This window comes from Cryptotermes secundus, unplaced genomic scaffold, assembly GCF_002891405.2.
Source record: "Cryptotermes secundus unplaced genomic scaffold, Csec_1.0 scaffold184, whole genome shotgun sequence".
NCBI lineage: Eukaryota > Metazoa > Arthropoda > Insecta > Blattodea > Kalotermitidae > Cryptotermes > Cryptotermes secundus.
This window is the reverse complement of record NW_019725839.1, coordinates 1684-24533: the sequence shown is the minus strand read 5'-3', so window position 1 is coordinate 24533 and position 22850 is coordinate 1684. Positions and strand designations below refer to the sequence as shown.

Below are 22850 nucleotides of genomic sequence, written 5' to 3'. Positions count from 1 at the left end.
TGTGTTCTTCTGGTATAATAATGCTGGGTGATCTGGTAGCTAGGTAACCAATGTTTCAGAAGAAAATAATCCTTCTACAGGCTGTGTGACATAACATCTCAGAAGAATATAATCTATCACAGAGTCATCAGGGCTCTTTCAGCCATGTTTTCCAGGGTTTCTTACATATCTTGTGAGCTGCATGGCAATCACAGGACCTACATATCTCTGCCAGGCAGTTGCGTCCCTTCTGGGGCACATATGTGGACATATACTAAGGGGGATACAATCAGAATATGATGATTACAGATGTAATTATTGTGGAATATTAAGGAAGAGACATCATCGTCAATGATGCAACAGCCTAGGTTGAGCCCACACCTCTCCAAGGACATTTTGCCAGCCTTCTGCCTCCTGTGTTTCAGAGACTACTTTCCATATTGTCAGCCCATCTCCTTTTGGTTTCCCCTGCCCTTTGTACATTGGACCATGTAATTAGGATTCTCTTTGGCATTTTATTTTCTTCTATCCTTGTCATGTGATATGCTCTCTGCACTCTTCCAAATCTAATTGCAGCTGGAATACGTGGCTTGTCAAAAAGCTGAAGAAGTTCCAAGCAGAGACTAGGAAATAAAATACTAAAGATGGTTGCAGAAGAGATCAAATCGTAAGAAAACTACAAGAAAACTTGGTTAGTCTAAGGATGTAGTAGCAATATGGACAGGTACCAGACAGGTTGGTGTTGTGGTAATGCTCTAGACTTGCATTCATGAGTGAATTTCTACTGAGTATTTTCATAGTTTTCCCCAGCCCCTCCAAACGGATGTCAGGATAGTCCCTGAATTAGCTCACAACAGCTTCCTTCCAAATCCTCTTGAAGTCATCATTCATTCTACCATTTTACACAGTGCAGTCCAGATACTGATAGTTTTATGCATAGGTAGGAACAGGATTCCTTGAGAACATCAACAATAAAAATGACATATAAACATCCATTAGGGAGATCAAGGAGAAGATGGAGAGAGGATGTGAGGGAAATATATAAAAGAGAAGAGAGGGTAGTGAAAGAGTGGTCACAGAAAGAGCAGAAGTGGTTATGCTGGAATAGTCAGTGGATGATGATGATATCAGAACTCATGCAATACAAGCGGTAATACCACTGGGATATGCAGGGGCTGAGAAAATTTTGGTTGCAAAGTTTTGGTTTTTTATATCTAAAGTACAACATAAAATAAATTGTGACAGGTATTTTGATTCAATGTGAATGTAGTAAGGAGGTAAATTTGTCTTCCAGTTTAAGAAAGGCAACACGGAGCTGTATGACGGAGTGAATGTCTAGTTCCTTGCACTCCAAAACCTTCAAATATAGAATTGCTTCTGTAAAATGTATAAAAGTTCAGTTTGTATGTCAGAAGAAATATTACGTCTTCACCACAGTGATTACCTAGTTAATTCTGTTTACAATATTATACTTAAGCATCCTGTTGCACTCTACACGATAAATGATACAAACTCCATCCCAAGTGCAAACAATATATTATATGTCTTTGATCTTGTTCTCCTCCACACTACATGTTTCGGCCTCTATCGGCCATCATCAGATGTATACTCTTAACGTTGCTGCCACACTGAACCCAGTCTAAAATTTAACCTTTAAAAACACATTGTTATTTTCTTCGTATTATCAACATCTACCTCGTTGATATGTGTCTGGTATGTAGATTATATTGCACACGTCAAATTTGATTTTCCTGTAGTAGCACTATAAAATCTTTAGTTACGGTATGATTTTAAAATCCTTTAAAATTTTCTCTAAATTTTAAATTTTAAAGTTAAAATTTAGAGAAAATTTTAAAGGATTTTAAAATCATACCGTAACTAAGGATTTTATAGTGCTACTACAGGAAAATCAAATTTGACGTGTGCAATATAATCTACATACCAGACACATATCAACGAGGTAGATGTTGATAATACGAAGAAAATAACAATGTGTTTTTAAAGGTTAAATTTTAGACTGGGTTCAGTGTGGCAGCAAAGTTAAGAGTATACACCTGATGATGGCCGATAGAGGCCGAAACATGTAGTGTGGAGGAGAACAAGATCAAAGACATATAATATATATTGTTTGCACTTGGGATGGAGTTTGTATCATTTATAGTTAATTCTGTTCAGTCCAACAATTGATGTTTATTGTGAGAACTATACAAAACTCGCAAATGCCATCTGTGGCTAGAATGCAGAGTTTAGGTATGTTATAGGAGGTTGTACACACAAATAAGAAGGTTGGTCTAGAAGTAAACACAGAGAAAACTAAGTATATGTTGCTGTCTTGTCACCAAAATGCAGGGCAAAATCATGACATAACGATAGGAAACAGATGTTTTGGAAATGTGGCACAGTTCAAATACTTGGGAATGACAATAACAAATCAAAACCTGATTGAGGAGGAAATGAAGAGGAGATTGAACTCGGGTAATGCTTGCTACTGTTCAGTCCAGAACCTTTTGTTGTCTCGTCTGCTGTGCAAAAACATAAAAATTAGAATATACAAAACTATAATTTTGCCTGTGGTTCTGTATGGGTGTGAAATTTGGTCTCTGACATTATGGGAGGAACATAGACTGAGGGTAGGGGCCATGCCATAGCTCAAGCGGTTAGTTGCTGGCTTCCCACCGTGGCAGCCCGGGTTTGATCCCGGGTCTGGTCAAGTGGGATTTGTGGTGGACAAAATGGTGCTAAGGTAGGTTTCCTCCGAGTACTTTGGTTTCCCCTGCCAATCTTCATTCCACTAATTGCTCCACAATCACCCTCACCTATTATCTGGGGCTGGTACAATAGGCCAGAAGTGTTTATTAACTACTTCTTAAGTAGGAAGTTTTATTTAATAGTGTTCACATATTTTATTCATCTAATTTGTTATTATGGGTATGTCCCTTCAGTCATTGCATTATTTTGGCCATATTATTGTGTTCAGCATTGAACTAGCGAACATTTACATATTTAAGAATTTCTAGGTTCATTATATTGCTTCAGATATTTTATTATGCTGGCTATATTACTGTGTTCAGCATTGAACTAGCGAACATTTACATATTTAAGAATTTCTAGGTTCATTATATTGCTTCAGATATTTTATTATGCTGGCTATATTACTGTGTTCAGCATTGAACTAGCGAACATTTACATATTTAAGATTTTCAAGGTTCATTATATTGCTTCATATATTTTATTATGCTGGCTATATTACTGTGTTCAACATTGAACTTGTGAACATTTACATATTTAAGATTTTCAAGGTTCATTATATTGCTTCATATATTTTATTATGCTGGCTATATTACTGTGTTCAACATTGAACTTGTGAACATTTACATATTTAAGATTTTCAAGGTTCATTATATTGCTTCATATATTTTATTATGCTGGCTATATTACTGTGTTCAACATTGAACTTGTGAACATTTACATNCTATGTTTTGTGTAGCTTTCAAGTATAAGTTGTAATCAAAGTTATGAAGTTGAATACAAGTATCTCTGATGGAAACAGAATTTTCTTTCAAGTTTACCCACCATCAGCTTTCCTAAACACAAGTATTCTATATATGTTATAGTTCAAATATCCATTGCATTTCAGTAAGGGGGTGTTGAATTGATGTAAATGAAATGTTATTTTACAAACACTGGTGAGGAACTTTCTCCCCATAAATAATGTTGCAACCTGGTATCTTGTACTGCAGAGGTTCTTACTCATATGTGTGTTTTCTGTTTTCGAACTGAGTTTGATATCATTTAACTCATACCCCTCCAGTTGGTTTTGAGTGAAGTGATATTAAAATCAGTTCAAAAACAAAAAACACAATAGAATAAGAACCTCTGCAGTACAAGAGGCCAGGGTTGCAACATTATTTATTGGGAAAAAGTTTCTCACCAGTGTCTGTAAAATATGAACATTTCATTTACATCAATTATTATTTCTAGCTATTCCTGTGAACCAGTGATTCTTTGGGAGGGAGCAATACACAAAGGCTGGTGGTATGATAGCATACCCTCTTACCGACCGAGCTCTCGGCACTGGAGGCAGCTATTTTGTGTCGAGAGAGTGTCCGCTGGCCACCGCGGCAGCAGTGATGCCTAATGACGTCACGACGGTTATGTTGCCCGCCAATAGCGTTGAGCGTCACGAAGGGTCATGAACGGTCATGAAGGTTATGAACGTCATGAACGAAGGGACGGGTTTTGAGTTTGATTATGTCAACTTTAGTGTAGGTTATAGAATTGTAATTAATTAGTAATATTTACGTATGTTAAGGTAGTGTGATATGTTTGTAATGTAAAAGCTGTATGTGTATGGTGTGATGATTTCTTTTTATATGAATTTGTTCAGTAAGCAGGAGGTGAGGGTACTTGACAAATATTGCTCATCATACATCTTCGTGAATATATAAATTTGAATCATATAGACTCTTATTAGAAGTGCAGAGGCTGCAGTTCTGCAGTTGGGTTATGGTTGAACGTGTCTGTGCTTGAGCTCCGAGGTGGTTGTAAACGTAAGCCCGTCACTAACCGAAAGAATTAATAGACTCACAGTTACTATGCTGTGGAATGAAACAGATATATCATGTGATGACAAAGATATTGATGTTGATTTTATGTGTAAAATAATCAGTACTCTCAATATTTGTGTTAGAAATCGAGAATTTGAAGTATGCCATTATGGGATCATATGTTGGAGAGAGAGAGGGAAGGACTTCCTAGAAATGTTATGCGGGTTTAAATGATTCGTTATTTGTTAGAAGAAAAGATTAATACTATTACAGGTATTTACGAAACAACACTTCACAGTATAGATTAGTTTGTATTTGGTTCATGAAATTTGGTGTAGTAAGAGAGTTTAAAAGTAGGTATAAATTTTATGTTGAACACTTCTCTGTATTGGTAAGTATGAGCATGGTTACAGTGAACCATAAGTAATGAAGCTGCACTGTTTGAATTACTTTCTCTGCAAATAATTTTGCAGTATGAAAGTACATGTTGACTCCCAACAATTCTCCATGCCTTGCATAGGCCTTTGAGTGGTTTGTAGCCATATTGTATTAATTGTTGAGCAGAGTGTTAACACTGTTTTTGTAATGATGGAACTGATACATAACTCAAGTTGTGGGGAAGATCAGCATTTCATTTTATAAGCAGATTGTCCTTGATGTTTGTTATTGTGCTTGAATATTCTTGTTCCATTTTGTTTCCGGTTCTTTTAGAACAAATATTTGATTCCTGCTAATAATCTGATCTAGATAATTGCATTTTATAAAAGCTATACTGACATCAGAGTTTGTGAAACAGTGAAAAATTACAAATGTGGCTATGGATATCATAGTGTTTTGCCTGTAGTAGCTGAAATGTAGGGGACAGAGTTACAGTATTTACGCATGTATAGGCCGCACATTTTTTGCCAAAAATTCAAGAGGAAAACTGGGGTGCGGCTTATATTCGAAATATTCGAAATCACACTTCATTTAAAAAAAAATATATTCATAATTAGTAATACAGGGTGTTCTACTCCTGAAATAATATTCCAAGAAAATTATTTTTTCTATAATTTCTGTCTGAAAATTGTGCTGCAGCCTATACACGCACGCAGCCTATACATGCGTAAATACGGCATATAATTATTGAGTGGGAATTTTGGTTGGACAGGAATTTGGAAATGGAAAATAAGCATAAGTTCCATAATGTGTATACATTTACTCTCTTTTAGTGCATACAATTTCACTTGTCACTTCACACTACATGTTTCGGCATCATTCTGCCATCCTCAGGTGTATCAATTACGTTAAACCATTGTATGTCCAGCAATACAACACACGCAGCTACATAAGAAAGACATCATAAGGCACAGTATATACACAATTAAAACATAAGAAGAACGACTCCCACAGCGGACGAATGGCGTTACACACAAGTTTGATATACGACGTAAGATGATAGATCTTAACAAGTTTTAATACATAAATTTTATTATTGAACAATGATGAACACACATTTTATATCATTTTATAAATGGACACTTGATGGCAGGCAGTGCAATGGTTTAACGTGATTGATACACCTGAGGATGGCAGAATGATGCCGAAACATGTAGTGTGAAGTGTCAAGTGAAATTGTATGCACTAAAAGACAGTAAATATATACACATTATGGATACGAATCAGTGCAAGAGGACACTAAAATACAACAAGCATAAGTCCTTCCATGAAATTTTTGATATATAAGTAGTGCAGTATTGCATGGCTTGCATTTATAAGGGAATGGAAATTAATTTCCCATTTTTAAGGAGCTGAAGTGTTTACTTTTACATATTTTTACAGTGTTCTAATATGGAGAGATCTTTGAACAAAATTTACTTAGTGTATGGGTATTATTAGCACCTTTTCTTTAGGCCAGTATGTATACAAGCAAATACTTGATCTGTATTGACAAGCTTGTCAAAAGTCTCACACATTTACCATTGCACTGTATTTTTCAATCTTGAGGCAAAAACTGAACCTGAGAGTACCAGCAAACATGTTTGTGCATGGGGGAGTGCCAAGTATTATCATTCAGGAATGTTATGTAACCATAAATTTTTTGAGTCATTGCAAGCCACATAGAAGTTTTACATTTTGTTGAAATTAAAAGTGGATCAAGTTTGAAACTGTACATACAGATTCGCATGCAAATCAGAACCTGTTTTTTAATACTATTCATGTAATTGTTTCAGGCCTGCAACTCACCACCACGAGACCTCAAGTGACTCTGCCATAAGAGGAAGGAGCTGTTGTTGTACAGTCATAATGAACAAGTTACAGCATTTCTCTGATGTCCATTATGCTGTCCTATCATTCACGCATGGCTCTTTCAGATAGCCTTTTCTCTTGCAGCTATGCCACCAGAATCTGCATGTCAATACTGAAGTGAAAATCTCTGCATGTCAAGACTGAAGTGAAAATCTATGCATGTCAAGACAAGTGAAAATCTGGGCATGTCAAGACTGAAGTGAAAATCTGTGCATGTCAAGACTGAAGTGAAAATCTGGGCATGTCGAGACTGAAGTGAAAATCTGGGCATGTTGAGACTGAAGTGAAAATCTGTGCATGTCGGTACTGAAGTGAAAGTCTGGGCATGTCAAGACTGAAGTGAAAATTTATGCATGTCAAGACGAGTGAAAATCTATGCCTGTCAAGACTGAAGTGAAAATCTATACATGTCAGGACTGAAACATGACAGGAAGATACTGTTACAGTATTACAGGAAGAAGTGTCAGTTTGATGTGTGTGGCCATGTCACACTGATATTTATTTGTCCAACAGACTGCCTCTCTTGCATTACTATGTTCGGGTAACACTTATTCATGATATCATCTGACTTTGCATCTTGCTTTGATGCCATCGATGTCCAACATCGGTTACTGTTCACTTCCTTTTCTTTATTGACACTACATGTTTCAGCCCAACCAGCCATCTTCAGGTGTACAGGCTGTTGTGATTATAGAATCTGCTACCCACTGTAATGTTGTTTTGTTTCCATTATGTGGAGGCCTCGGATTGCATCTGGTTCTTTATTTAGGTGTCCTTGAGCTGCTGGTGTTTGCTTCATGGTTTTGTTTGGCTGTGGCTGTCTTGAATGTTCTTGCTGGGGCAGGAATTTGTTGTGTTGATGGCCAACCACAGCACTACAAAAATGGACAGCTCAAGGACACTGAAATAAACAACAGGTGGTTAACCTAGATGCAATCCAAGGCCTCTGCATAACAGAAAGAGAAAAGCATTACAGTAAGCAGCAGGTTCCTTGATCACAACAGCCTGTACACCTGAAGATGGCCGCCAGTTAGGCCGAAACATATAGTGACGATAAGGAGAAAACTGTGAGAGAATGTTAACTGACATTGCACGCAGACGGCATCAAAGCAAAACGCAAAGTCAGATCTAAGCAGTGCAAGAGGATGCTGCTTGATAACAGTTTATGTGAAATTCATTCATGGTCTTCTGGCTTATGGCATGGTTACCAAAGTTTTCTGCTGGTCTATTGAAGCCAGGGGCAGTATGCTCTCTGGTAACCATCTACCAGGCAACACAGTGTCATAACTTAGAAGACCAGAATAAGACTTTCCACCATTGCAAAAGATTCAAATCTGATACTCTGTAAAATTGTTTGTATTTTCAAATCTGGTGGATACTGTAAGGAAGTAATCAGTAAACCATAGTACTGCTTTGTTTCCATACGTGACATGAGGTTGGAGAAAACTGCATAATGAGGAGCTTCTTAACTTATACTCTTCACCCAGTATAATTAGAATGGTCAAGTCAATGAGAATGAGGTGGACAGGGCATGTAGCACGAATGAGGGAGAAGAGGAATGCATATAGGATATTGGTGGGAAAGCCGGAAGGAAGAGACCATTGAGAAGACCAAGGCATAGGTGGGTGAACAGTATTAAAATGGATCTTAGAGGGATGGGATGGTATGGATTCGATTGATCTGGCTCAGGATAGGGACCAGTGGAGGGCTCTTGTGAACACGGTGATGAACCTTCGGGTTCCAAAAAATGCTGGGAAATTCTTAAGAAGCTGCAGATTTGGCTTCTCAAGAAGAGCTCAGCTCCATAATTAAGTAAGTTCTCTTTTTCCTTATAAAGGAAAGGACTTGGGATGTAGAGCATTCCCTGTAACAGTCTGTGGAGGCCCATAGGGTTGTGAGGCATTGAGGCTTCAGCATTTCCTAGACAGTCGGCTCACAAATGGAGGTGATGATGTCAGCTTTATGCGCCGGCTGTCCTTTACCTCCCAGGAAGATACCTGGTACTCATATCTGTTAGAGGCTGAGTTGACCCCAGGGCCATAGTGCAGCTGGAAGGATTAGGTCAAATGAAAAATCCAGTGACCTCATCAGGAATTGAACCCGTGACCTTCTGGCTTGTAGCATAGTGTCTCAGCAAATATGCCACCGAGTGCACGCGAACTTGAGAGGTGCCACAGTTAAAACACAGCGGACCCAGTCAGTATACAGTACTGTCAGTTGAAAGGACACGACATGGATCACATCCTATTTGTGCCTGAGGATGTGACTGAATTAAGATTTTGTTGCCTGGGACTCCAATTGAAGGAACCAGTTGAGTATGAAATGGCCCCTTAGGCAAAGTACTGTGCATTATTTGAGCTGCAGGATTGCTAGGGGGCTATGTTAAAAATGGAGTGTAAGTAGATTGTAGACTGTCACTTCATTCCAGCTCCTTTAATCTAATTCTGTGTAAGGTGAATGTTCATTAGGACAGCTGGTGAATAGAGTCTAAAGGGTTCTGACAGTGGTGTATAACACTCAGAATTACTGGGTTTTTGGAAACAGACCCAGTTTCCGAAACGCTGTGTTTTCTAGTTTCTAGAATAACGGACGATGGAGAAAGTCCAAAAACCCAGTAATTCTGACAGTTGATAAAGTTTGTAGAAATTGTTTTCTGACCTTCAGTTCCAGTTTGATGGCATTAACTACTGAACCACTGCAGCTAGACATGTGAAACTTGGTACAGAGATAGATCATAAAACATACTTTTTTTTTGCAAGTGGGGTGGGACTACATCCCTTCTACTGCAGCCACTTCTGGCCCCAGATGATAGGTAAGGGTGATTGTGGAGCAATTGGTGGAATGAAGATTGTCAGGGGAAACTGAAGTACTCGGAGAAAACCTGCCCCAGCGCCACCTTGTCCACCACAAATCCCACTTGATCAGACCTGGGATCAAACCTGGGCCACCGCAGTGGGAAGCAAGTGACTAACCGCTTGAGCTATGGTGTGGCCCATAAAACACGCTTGCATGTCATGTTTATTATGATGACAGAGGTAGTGTGGTACTTTTGACACTATCTGACAAGTTAATGTAATCAGTCTGTATTTAAGTAACATGTTCTTCTCAAATTATTGTGATGATTACAACAGCAGGAGCAATAGTAGTAATAATATGGCATTAACAGTTGGTGTATAGGACTAGATGTCTATGCAGAAAGAAAGTATGAATTTTGCTGAGAACTTCCATGTTTGCATTAAAGTCTCATCATGTTGGGCTTCCTGTCATAGGTCATGTACTTCAAGAATAATAAATATTTGAGGGTCATTATGGAAAAATTTAATTAATCCAAATTAGGAGGTACACTTTTTAATTTTTTAATTGTATAGTTTAAATGTCACCCTGATGTATTATTTCTACATGTAAGTTCTGTTCAGTTTTGCTGAACAAACTTAAGAAAAGGGTTTCTTCAAAATCTGTTCGCAGAGAAGGAAGCCATTACAGTGATGAAAGTGTGGGAAGTTGATAACATGATGTTCGTAGACATGAGAAGCTTGTGTGAGCTTGCTGCTTGCTTGGAAAGCTAGAGAACTGCCCGTGACAGTAATTCTAATCGTCTCATCTCTGCCTTCCTTCATTTGAAGCATTATATGTTAGTAGGAAGCTTGCTGAGCTAAATTAATCTGCAGTTTCTCATTTCCGTCTTCTAATGCTTAAGTTTATCGGTGCTATAAATGTAGTAATCAATATGTAACAGGAATTGTTCATTTATGGAATGTGTTCACTTGTATCCATGAGTTTATAAGGCAGAATACCAGTTGGGTCTTTTCCTTTCTCTTTTATGCATATTTAGCATTTTCAATGGCAGAACTGTGTCTATATTCCCGTTGTTGTGTGTTGCAGTTCTTGCAGGCAGTGCGCATTTTAATGGAGTGTGATATGGGAGTTCCCTAATGAAACCTGTCTAAAGCATTATATCAGCTTCCACTTCCGTTGGTCTAAATCACTTTCATATATGTCTTACAGAAGTACAGGGTGAATCGTATAGAACCGGCCCGATGAATTTGCTAATAATTCCGCAGGTGATGCATATAACCACTCACAATTATGACATAATCCATGGGCCATGCTGAGTCAAATGGTGTGCGCATGATCCGGCAAGTGGCAGCCCATATGCTGCAAGGTCAAGGACAATCCTGAAACGTGTCTGCAGTGTGCAGGAGTACACTGGAGTCATGGAGTACACTGTTGAACAGCGAGTGTGTCTTGTGCCCACGTACTGGGTGACAGGCTCAATTGTGAACACACAATTGGAATTCAGGAGGAAGTTTGGAGTGTGCAAGAAGCCAGCAAAATTGACTATAGAGTCCTTGGCTCAAAAATTGGAAAGGACAGGGACACTTTTAAGTGAACGTGGTAAAAACCGTCCAGAAATGCCGGAAGAAACGATTGCAGTTGTGCGGGACAGGTTACTGTAGTCTCCCAAGAAATCATTACAACATCTAAGCCAGGAAACCGGGTATTCTTATTCAACGTGTCAGTGGGCTGCAAAGAAAGCAAATCTTCATCCCTACAAGATCACCAGTGTTGGGGAATTGGGTGATATTGATAAAGATAAATGGGTACGGTACTGTTTATGGTTTCAGGAATCTGTGCACGATAACAGAATTTTTAGATATCACTTGGTTTAGTGATGAAGCATGATCCACCTGTCAGGATATGTAAATGCACAAAATTCCAGGTTCTGGGCATCTGAAAACCCACATGAGATTGCTGAATCACCACTACACCCACAAAAAGTGGGTGTGTGGTGCGCCATTTCTGGTTTACGAATCATTGGACCGATCTTCGACACGACCGTAGACAGCACCTGTATTTTTTATGATTTCTTGCTGCATGATGTGGAACTTACACAGGGTTATTTTCAGCAGGATTCAGCAATGTGCCACATGTCCAACATGTCCATGGAACTGATTGAGAGCTTCTTCCCTGATCACGTCATCTCTAAAAAAATGTGGCCCCCAAAATCCCCTGACCTTACCAGTCCGGATTTTTTTCTCTGGGGTTTACTGAAGGACAGGGTGCATGCAAACAAACCGCATACATTACAGGATTTAAAGGACAACATTTCAGCTGAAATCAGGAGCATCACTGAAGAAACACTGCAGCGAGTCATGGCGAATATGCAAATGCGGGTGGAGACGTGTCTGCTTGAAAACAGCAGACACTTTCAACACCTGCTCTGATCACGGCACACAATCCAAGATAAGATATGTGTAAATTACTTTAATATCTGTATGGTATATTTTATATTACAGCTTATTTCATCGGGCCGGTTCTATATGAATGACCCTGTATTCGAAGTTACAAATATTTGGTAAAGTTTTTGTTTATGTGTGAAATGGACTCTGTATGCTTGCACCTTACCTCTCTTTTGCTTCACCTGATTGAATAAAGTACAGCCAATGATGTCTCTTTCCCGAAACTCATCGTGTAAACCTTGGCTCTCATATCTGCATACACTGTCAGCATGTGGCAGTTTGGATTAATTGACAGGCTTTTCTAAACACCTGGTAACTTGAAGGACTGTTATCATCTTAGGTGTGAGGCCGTGTAGACTGGTAGAATTTTACCACCACTTTGGAGGAACCTGTAAAGTAATAAGACCCTGAAATGGAGGCCTCACATTCGTCAGAAATGTTGATAACATTCTACCAGACTACATGGTGTCACATCCCAGAAGACTGAAATCTTCATGGTTATTGCCATGGGAACATCAGGTCTCAGCTTAGAGAGTACACATTGTAATTGCACATACAGGGAATACACAGTCATGAATAGGTAACAGCTGGTTTTGATTTGACATGGGAGTTAAGTGTAAGATAGCAACTCTTGATTGAGAACTGAGAGTTGCATGTTCTGCGTTTGTTGATACTTCAGAATTGCATGGTGACAGTGAGGAGTCTAGGGCCGGTACTTGGAATGAAGACTACAGCATTCTGAGTTGTAACAGCCGGTAGTTCAGAGACAGCCTGGCGTTTTCAAGGTGACATATTCCTCCTAAACATTGGGCCATCTCCAAACTACACATTGTTACAATGCAGAACCCTGAACTCCTTATCAATGTTGCCATGAAAACATCAAATCAAACAAGGTACTTAAACTATTTGTGTAAGAAACGTAAGTTGTGGCCTGATTGCAGAGGTANAATATAAACATTCTGATGTATGTGAGGATATTTGGATCCTTCTGGGTGGGATATTTGTAATTTATTTTAATAAATACTCTTCAGAGCTGATTATGTCTTTGCTGCTTCATGTTTTAGGAAAACCCGTTATGTGTACACCCTAAGGATGCCTGTACAGATATGGATGACACATGTAAGGGGGNGGCTGCAAAGAAAGCAAATCTTCATCCCTACAAGATCACCAGTGTTGGGGAATTGGGTGATATTGATAAAGATAAATGGGTACGGTACTGTTTATGGTTTCAGGAATCTGTGCACGATAACAGAATTTTTAGATATCACTTGGTTTAGTGATGAAGCATGATCCACCTGTCAGGATATGTAAATGCACAAAATTCCAGGTTCTGGGCATCTGAAAACCCACATGAGATTGCTGAATCACCACTACACCCACAAAAAGTGGGTGTGTGGTGCGCCATTTCTGGTTTACGAATCATTGGACCGATCTTCGACACGACCGTAGACAGCACCTGTATTTTTTATGATTTCTTGCTGCATGATGTGGAACTTACACAGGGTTATTTTCAGCAGGATTCAGCAATGTGCCACATGTCCAACATGTCCATGGAACTGATTGAGAGCTTCTTCCCTGATCACGTCATCTCTAAAAAAATGTGGCCCCCAAAATCCCCTGACCTTACCAGTCCGGATTTTTTTCTCTGGGGTTTACTGAAGGACAGGGTGCATGCAAACAAACCGCATACATTACAGGATTTAAAGGACAACATTTCAGCTGAAATCAGGAGCATCACTGAAGAAACACTGCAGCGAGTCATGGCGAATATGCAAATGCGGGTGGAGACGTGTCTGCTTGAAAACAGCAGACACTTTCAACACCTGCTCTGATCACGGCACACAATCCAAGATAAGATATGTGTAAATTACTTTAATATCTGTATGGTATATTTTATATTACAGCTTATTTCATCGGGCCGGTTCTATATGAATGACCCTGTATTCGAAGTTACAAATATTTGGTAAAGTTTTTGCTTATGTGTGAAATGGACTCTGTATGCTTGCACCTTACCTCTCTTTTGCTTCACCTGATTGAATAAAGTACAGCCAATGATGTCTCTTTCCCGAAACTCATCGTGTAAACCTTGGCTCTCATATCTGCATACACTGTCAGCATGTGGCAGTTTGGATTAATTGACAGGCTTTTCTAAACACCTGGTAACTTGAAGGACTGTTATCATCTTAGGTGTGAGGCCGTGTAGACTGGTAGAATTTTACCACCACTTTGGAGGAACCTGTAAAGTAATAAGACCCTGAAATGGAGGCCTCACATTCGTCAGAAATGTTGATAACATTCTACCAGACTACATGGTGTCACATCCCAGAAGACTGAAATCTTCATGGTTATTGCCATGGGAACATCAGGTCTCAGCTTAGAGAGTACACATTGTAATTGCACATACAGGGAATACACAGTCATGAATAGGTAACAGCTGGTTTTGATTTGACATGGGAGTTAAGTGTAAGATAGCAACTCTTGATTGAGAACTGAGAGTTGCGTGTTCTGCGTTTGTTGATACTTCAGAATTGCATGGTGACAGTGAGGAGTCTAGGGCCGGTACTTGGAATGAAGACTACAGCATTCTGAGTTGTAACAGCCGGTAGTTCAGAGACAGCCTGGCGTTTTCAAGGTGACATATTCCTCCTAAACATTGGGCCATCTCCAAACTACACATTGTTACAATGCAGAACCCTGAACTCCTTATCAATGTTGCCATGAAAACATCAAATCAAACAAGGTACTTAAACTATTTGTGTAAGAAACGTAAGTTGTGGCCTGATTGCAGAGGTAATTGTAAGTGTAAATTGGATAGGAATTACTGCGGCTTTGGGGTTGGTGGGAGTTGTTAAAGCTAATTTTAATTGGTACAATTAGAAATTTCTTGGCAGCTAATTCCTCAATACTCTGACAAGCCATAGTGGACAGTTCAGGCATCGTACTGAAGTAGAATTCTGTAATGTAAGTGTACGGAAGTATGACTGCCAAACTTGGCTAAGGTAAAGACAGATGGGTTGCAGCATAGTGAAAGCAATATGAATCAATTTGTTGGATTGTAACATAATCCATGCAGTGGTACTTGGAAATTCTGTTAGGGGTTAGAATGTTTGACAATATTTTACATTCACTGTATCCAAAAATTATACGGACTGAAACAAATATAAACATTCTGATGTATGTGAGGATATTTGGATCCTTCTGGGTGGGATATTTGTAATTTATTTTAATAAATACTCTTCAGAGCTGATTATGTCTTTGCTGCTTCATGTTTTAGGAAAACCCGTTATGTGTACACCCTAAGGATGCCTGTACAGATATGGATGACACATGTAAGGGGGAATAAGAATTTTATGCACATTGTCAAGGGTTTTATTTGATAGATCCATACAGGTCAGTCAACTCCTTTGATGCAGGAGAGATTTATCTCCTACGAGCCTTGCATTGTCACAGGAAAATGCAGATCAATATAAGCAGAACATTAATGTCCCAAACAGAGTTTGAGGTAAACTTTAGGTCGCCTGAGACTCTATGCATCTATGACAATGCAGCCAGCTGGTTCAGGCTTCATCCTTGCCNCGCCATTTCTGGTTTACGAATCATTGGACCGATCTTCGACACGACCGTAGACAGCACCTGTATTTTTTATGATTTCTTNTGCTTTACAGTGTGTTGTCAGGAAGGACTGGAATTGAATGACCCCAATTGCATCCTGATGGCTTTAATAGAACCAATAAAGAAATAAAAACAAGTTACNACAGGGTTATTTTCAGCAGGATTCAGCAATGTGCCACATGTCCAACATGTCCATGGAACTGATTGAGAGCTTCTTCCCTGATCACGTCATCTCTAAAAAAATGTGGCCCCCAAAATCCCCTGACCTTACCAGTCCGGATTTTTTTCTCTGGGGTTTACTGAAGGACAGGGTGCNCAGAATATGTACAGGGTGTAAATAAAATGAAGTATATGAGAACATAAAACAGCATCTGCAGAAGAGTCACATTGTAAATTCAGCTGACAAATAATTTGAAACTAATTCAGAATTTTAATATGTGGGATGAAAAACATTAAAATATATTTGGTTTGGGAGTAGNCATACATTACAGGATTTAAAGGACAACATTTCAGCTGAAATCAGGAGCATCACTGAAGAAACACTGCAGCGAGTCATGGCGAATATGCAAATGCGGGTGGAGACGTGTNATCTTGAATATTTCAGAACACCAAAACATTAAAATTCAGTGGCATGCTGAAGGAATATATGTTCCTAGTGTTTATGGAGGTAAGTAAAAATGCTTTCACTGCCNTGCTCTGATCACGGCACACAATCCAAGATAAGATATGTGTAAATTACTTTAATATCTGTATGGTATATTTTATATTACAGCTTATTTCATCGGGCCGGTTCTATATNCCCTGAGACCCACACATCTACTGGTTGAATTTGCATATAAAATTATATGCGCCGTGAATTTACGACTATCCTCAGAGCCTGACTGTTTCAANTTATGTGTGAAATGGACTCTGTATGCTTGCACCTTACCTCTCTTTTGCTTCACCTGATTGAATAAAGTACAGCCAATGATGTCTCTTTCCCGAAACTCATCGTGTAAACCTTGGCTCTCATATCTGCATACACTGTCAGCATGTGGCAGTTTGGATTAATTGACAGGCTTTTCTAAACACCTGGTAACTTGAAGGACTGTTATCATCTTAGGTGTGAGGCCGTGTAGACTGGTAGAATTTTACCACCACTTTGGAGGAACCTGTAAAGTAATAAGACCCTGAAATGGAGGCCTCACATTCGTCAGAAATGTTGATAACATTCTACCAGACTACATGGTGTCACATCCCAGAAGACTGAAATCTTCATGGTTATTGCCATGGGAACATCAGGTCTCAGCTTAGAGAGTACACATTGTAATTGCACATACAGGGAATACACAGTCATGAATAGGTAACAGCTGGTTTTGATTTGACATGGGAGTTAAGTGTAAGATAGCAACTCTTGATTGAGAACTGAGAGTTGCGTGTTCTGCGTTTGTTGATACTTCAGAATTGCATGGTGACAGTGAGGAGTCTAGGGCCGGTACTTGGAATGAAGACTACAGCATTCTGAGTTGTAACAGCCGGTAGTTCAGAGACAGCCTGGCGTTTTCAAGGTGACATATTCCTCCTAAACATTGGGCCATCTCCAAACTACACATTGTTACAATGCAGAACCCTGAACTCCTTATCAATGTTGCCATGAAAACATCAAATCAAACAAGGTACTTAAACTATTTGTGTAAGAAACGTAAGTTGTGGCCTGATTGCAGAGGTAATTGTAAGTGTAAATTGGATAGGAATTACTGCGGCTTTGGGGTTGGTGGGAGTTGTTAAAGCTAATTTTAATTGGTACAATTAGAAATTTCTTGGCAGCTAATTCCTCAATACTCTGACAAGCCATAGTGGACAGTTCAGGCATCGTACTGAAGTAGAATTCTGTAATGTAAGTGTACGGAAGTATGACTGCCAAACTTGGCTAAGGTAAAGACAGATGGGTTGCAGCATAGTGAAAGCAATATGAATCAATTTGTTGGATTGTAACATAATCCATGCAGTGGTACTTGGAAATTCTGTTAGGGGTTAGAATGTTTGACAATATTTTACATTCACTGTATCCAAAAATTATACGGACTGAAACAAATATAAACATTCTGATGTATGTGAGGATATTTGGATCCTTCTGGGTGGGATATTTGTAATTTATTTTAATAAATACTCTTCAGAGCTGATTATGTCTTTGCTGCTTCATGTTTTAGGAAAACCCGTTATGTGTACACCCTAAGGATGCCTGTACAGATATGGATGACACATGTAAGGGGGAATAAGAATTTTATGCACATTGTCAAGGGTTTTATTTGATAGATCCATACAGGTCAGTCAACTCCTTTGATGCAGGAGAGATTTATCTCCTACGAGCCTTGCATTGTCACAGGAAAATGCAGATCAATATAAGCAGAACATTAATGTCCCAAACAGAGTTTGAGGTAAACTTTAGGTCGCCTGAGACTCTATGCATCTATGACAATGCAGCCAGCTGGTTCAGGCTTCATCCTTGCCGATACATATTTCTGCTTTACAGTGTGTTGTCAGGAAGGACTGGAATTGAATGACCCCAATTGCATCCTGATGGCTTTAATAGAACCAATAAAGAAATAAAAACAAGTTACGTCCCTGTGCTCAGTGCAGCACTGCACTCAGAATATGTACAGGGTGTAAATAAAATGAAGTATATGAGAACATAAAACAGCATCTGCAGAAGAGTCACATTGTAAATTCAGCTGACAAATAATTTGAAACTAATTCAGAATTTTAATATGTGGGATGAAAAACATTAAAATATATTTGGTTTGGGAGTAGATTCTGGAAATTGTCCTTTTTTAAAAAACCTATCTTGAATATTTCAGAACACCAAAACATTAAAATTCAGTGGCATGCTGAAGGAATATATGTTCCTAGTGTTTATGGAGGTAAGTAAAAATGCTTTCACTGCCATGCATAAAAAGCTGCAGTTGCATTCCCTGTGGACATGAACATGGAACCTTCAGAAGGTAAGTTCGCTGCCCCATCCCTGAGACCCACACATCTACTGGTTGAATTTGCATATAAAATTATATGCGCCGTGAATTTACGACTATCCTCAGAGCCTGACTGTTTCAAGAGCCCACTTTATGATCAGAATAAACGTACAATAAATCCTTACAAGACTCAATATGAATGGTGTGTATAAAGCTTAAGACTTGCTGTACCAAACTGTTTATCCTGTACTGAATACAGCAGTCATGACAAACACTGGATGAATGATCGAGCATGACAAACATTAGCTCAGTGGTAAAGCAGTTGGCTTAATGAAGTNGAAGGACTGTTATCATCTTAGGTGTGAGGCCGTGTAGACTGGTAGAATTTTACCACCACTTTGGAGGAACCTGTAAAGTAATAAGACCCTGAAATGGAGGCCTCACATTCGTCAGAAATGTTGATAACANGTGGGGCCAAGTTAATATAAATAAAATTACTGCTTAATGTACAATTTGCAGGTAAAGTAGGAAATGCAAACAAAACCCTGTACTTTTTGTTCCAGTAACCTTCAACACCTTCAAGAGCACAGCACTGCCGCAGCGNGCACATACAGGGAATACACAGTCATGAATAGGTAACAGCTGGTTTTGATTTGACATGGGAGTTAAGTGTAAGATAGCAACTCTTGATTGAGAACTGAGAGTTGCGTGTTCTGCGTTTGTTGATACTTCAGAATTGCATGGTGACAGTGAGGAGTCTAGGGCCGGTACTTGGAATGAAGACTACAGCATTCTGAGTTGTAACAGCCGGTAGTTCAGAGACAGCCTGGCGTTTTCAAGGTGACATATTCCTCCTAAACATTGGGCCATCTCCAAACTACACATTGTTACAATGCAGAACCCTGAACTCCTTATCAATGTTGCCATGAAAACATCAAATCAAACAAGGTACTTAAACTATTTGTGTAAGAAACGTAAGTTGTGGCCTGATTGCAGAGGTAATTGTAAGTGTAAATTGGATAGGAATTACTGCGGCTTTGGGGTTGGTGGGAGTTGTTAAAGCTAATTTTAATTGGTACAATTAGAAATTTCTTGGCAGCTAATTCCTCAATACTCTGACAAGCCATAGTGGACAGTTCAGGCATCGTACTGAAGTAGAATTCTGTAATGTAAGTGTACGGAAGTATGACTGCCAAACTTGGCTAAGGTAAAGACAGATGGGTTGCAGCATAGTGAAAGCAATATGAATCAATTTGTTGGATTGTAACATAATCCATGCAGTGGTACTTGGAAATTCTGTTAGGGGTTAGAATGTTTGACAATATTTTACATTCACTGTATCCAAAAATTATACGGACTGAAACAAATATAAACATTCTGATGTATGTGAGGATATTTGGATCCTTCTGGGTGGGATATTTGTAATTTATTTTAATAAATACTCTTCAGAGCTGATTATGTCTTTGCTGCTTCATGTTTTAGGAAAACCCGTTATGTGTACACCCTAAGGATGCCTGTACAGATATGGATGACACATGTAAGGGGGAATAAGAATTTTATGCACATTGTCAAGGGTTTTATTTGATAGATCCATACAGGTCAGTCAACTCCTTTGATGCAGGAGAGATTTATCTCCTACGAGCCTTGCATTGTCACAGGAAAATGCAGATCAATATAAGCAGAACATTAATGTCCCAAACAGAGTTTGAGGTAAACTTTAGGTCGCCTGAGACTCTATGCATCTATGACAATGCAGCCAGCTGGTTCAGGCTTCATCCTTGCCGATACATATTTCTGCTTTACAGTGTGTTGTCAGGAAGGACTGGAATTGAATGACCCCAATTGCATCCTGATGGCTTTAATAGAACCAATAAAGAAATAAAAACAAGTTACGTCCCTGTGCTCAGTGCAGCACTGCACTCAGAATATGTACAGGGTGTAAATAAAATGAAGTATATGAGAACATAAAACAGCATCTGCAGAAGAGTCACATTGTAAATTCAGCTGACAAATAATTTGAAACTAATTCAGAATTTTAATATGTGGGATGAAAAACATTAAAATATATTTGGTTTGGGAGTAGATTCTGGAAATTGTCCTTTTTTAAAAAACCTATCTTGAATATTTCAGAACACCAAAACATTAAAATTCAGTGGCATGCTGAAGGAATATATGTTCCTAGTGTTTATGGAGGTAAGTAAAAATGCTTTCACTGCCATGCATAAAAAGCTGCAGTTGCATTCCCTGTGGACATGAACATGGAACCTTCAGAAGGTAAGTTCGCTGCCCCATCCCTGAGACCCACACATCTACTGGTTGAATTTGCATATAAAATTATATGCGCCGTGAATTTACGACTATCCTCAGAGCCTGACTGTTTCAAGAGCCCACTTTATGATCAGAATAAACGTACAATAAATCCTTACAAGACTCAATATGAATGGTGTGTATAAAGCTTAAGACTTGCTGTACCAAACTGTTTATCCTGTACTGAATACAGCAGTCATGACAAACACTGGATGAATGATCGAGCATGACAAACATTAGCTCAGTGGTAAAGCAGTTGGCTTAATGAAGTAATGACCCATCATGAAGGGGTGGGGCCAAGTTAATATAAATAAAATTACTGCTTAATGTACAATTTGCAGGTAAAGTAGGAAATGCAAACAAAACCCTGTACTTTTTGTTCCAGTAACCTTCAACACCTTCAAGAGCACAGCACTGCCGCAGCGCCAAGCTTTTATCCTGGGATTTGATAGTTTGGCTGCAGATGTAGCTGTATTTCTGAAGAAGGGGATGCAGTAGCCAATCAGCATCAACGGTCAGAGCCAAGTTAATATACATGAATCTAGTGCTAATTGCATGACTAAAAGGTGTTGCAAGAAATGTAAACAAACAGTCTAAACTTGTAACCTCCAAAAAGTCTTCAGGAGCTCATTTATAGCCACAGTTTCAAGCTTTTGATGAGGATTACAGAGCAGTGTTGCAGATGAATGTTTATATGTTAGACAGGATATGAGGATAAACTTTGTTTCCTTGATTCACCATCTGTTCAAGCCAAGTGGTCAGTCCTCATTCAGTCAAGTCTTTTAATTTATGCCGCAATGACTGGTCTGAGGAAGATCATTTATTCTGTATTTCTCCTGTGAGGCATCAGCTGACTGGTTGACCACAACCACCTTAATCTCAGGGGTAAAGCACCATTTCCATGTGCAGCAGCCCTCAAGTCCAGTCAAGAGGTTTCATGAAGATACTTTTCTTCCATCACTCTACTTGGTATTTGGTGCAAAGCTTGCTTTGAGTGTAAAGCAGATGAGCCAAGTGGATGAGAACTGACCAGTTGGCTTGCAAAAATGGCTAATTGAAGAAATGAAATTCATCCTCATACCCTATCTAGGAGATAAATGTTCAAGTGTGGTAGTGATGTATAAATCCTCATCAGAAATTTCACAGCTTTGGCCTAAAATGTGCTCTTGAAGGTTTTAGAGGTTATAAGATCAAAACAATCAGGGTTATATATACATTTCTTGTATCTTCAAAATATTTGCATTTAGCACTACATTCATGTTGGCCCCTGACCATTGATGCTTATTGCCTACTGTAACTCATTTTTCGGAAATATGGCAACATTTGCAGCCAGATGCCCAGAGCTGCAACATGGTTTGCGTTCTTGAATGTCAAAAAATTCCGGGTTTTTGTTTACATTTCGTGCTATACCTATAAGTGGTGCAGTTGGCAAGGAAATCATGTGGACTTATGTGCCCCCGCCCCTTAATGTTGGTTGGCAACACTGTCGCAGCCATTAAATGGCCGGGGTGTTGGGGGTGCGATGGTTAAGTTCTTTTACCCCCCCCCTGGAGGCGTGGTTTCATTTACTGTACCCATAGATTGTGCAGTAAGCACATAAGCGGAACCGCCCCTTAATGCTGATTGGCTACTCATTACTCATGGTCGTGTAATTGCCGCATGTTCGTGTTCCTGCCGCGGTGCATCGGAAAGTACCTGGTTTTTGTTTACATTTTGCCGCGCTGCATAGGAAAGTACCGGGTTTTTGTTTACATTTTGCCGCGGTGCAACGGAAAGTAGCCGGTGTTAACGAAAAGTTCCGGGGTTTGTTTACATTTCTTGCTGTATGCACAAAATCTGTAAAAGTACTGTCCTGCTTCGGGTTTTCCAAATAACCTCCGGGTTTTCACAAAAACCAATCAGGTTTTCAGAAAAACCTTCCGGGTTTT

General features: G+C 39.2%; 1 protein-coding gene and 1 long non-coding RNA gene across 2 annotated transcripts; both read left to right on the top strand.

Moving 5' to 3' along the window:
- Window positions 1-10988: 10988 nt before the first annotated feature.
- Window positions 10989-16287, top strand: LOC111863557. The gene is made up of 2 exons (XM_023849982.1): window positions 10989-11898; window positions 16152-16287. The coding sequence occupies exons 1-2, from the start codon at window positions 11495-11497 to the stop codon at window positions 16285-16287; spliced, it is 540 nt and encodes a 179-aa protein (XP_023705750.1). The 5' UTR covers window positions 10989-11494.
- A 277-nt stretch (window positions 16288-16564) lies between these two features.
- Window positions 16565-20070, top strand: LOC111863568. Its single transcript, XR_002842620.2, has 2 exons — window positions 16565-17009; window positions 19251-20070. It is a non-coding gene; the product is annotated as an uncharacterized LOC111863568 (long non-coding RNA).
- Window positions 20071-22850: the final 2780 nt, after the last annotated feature.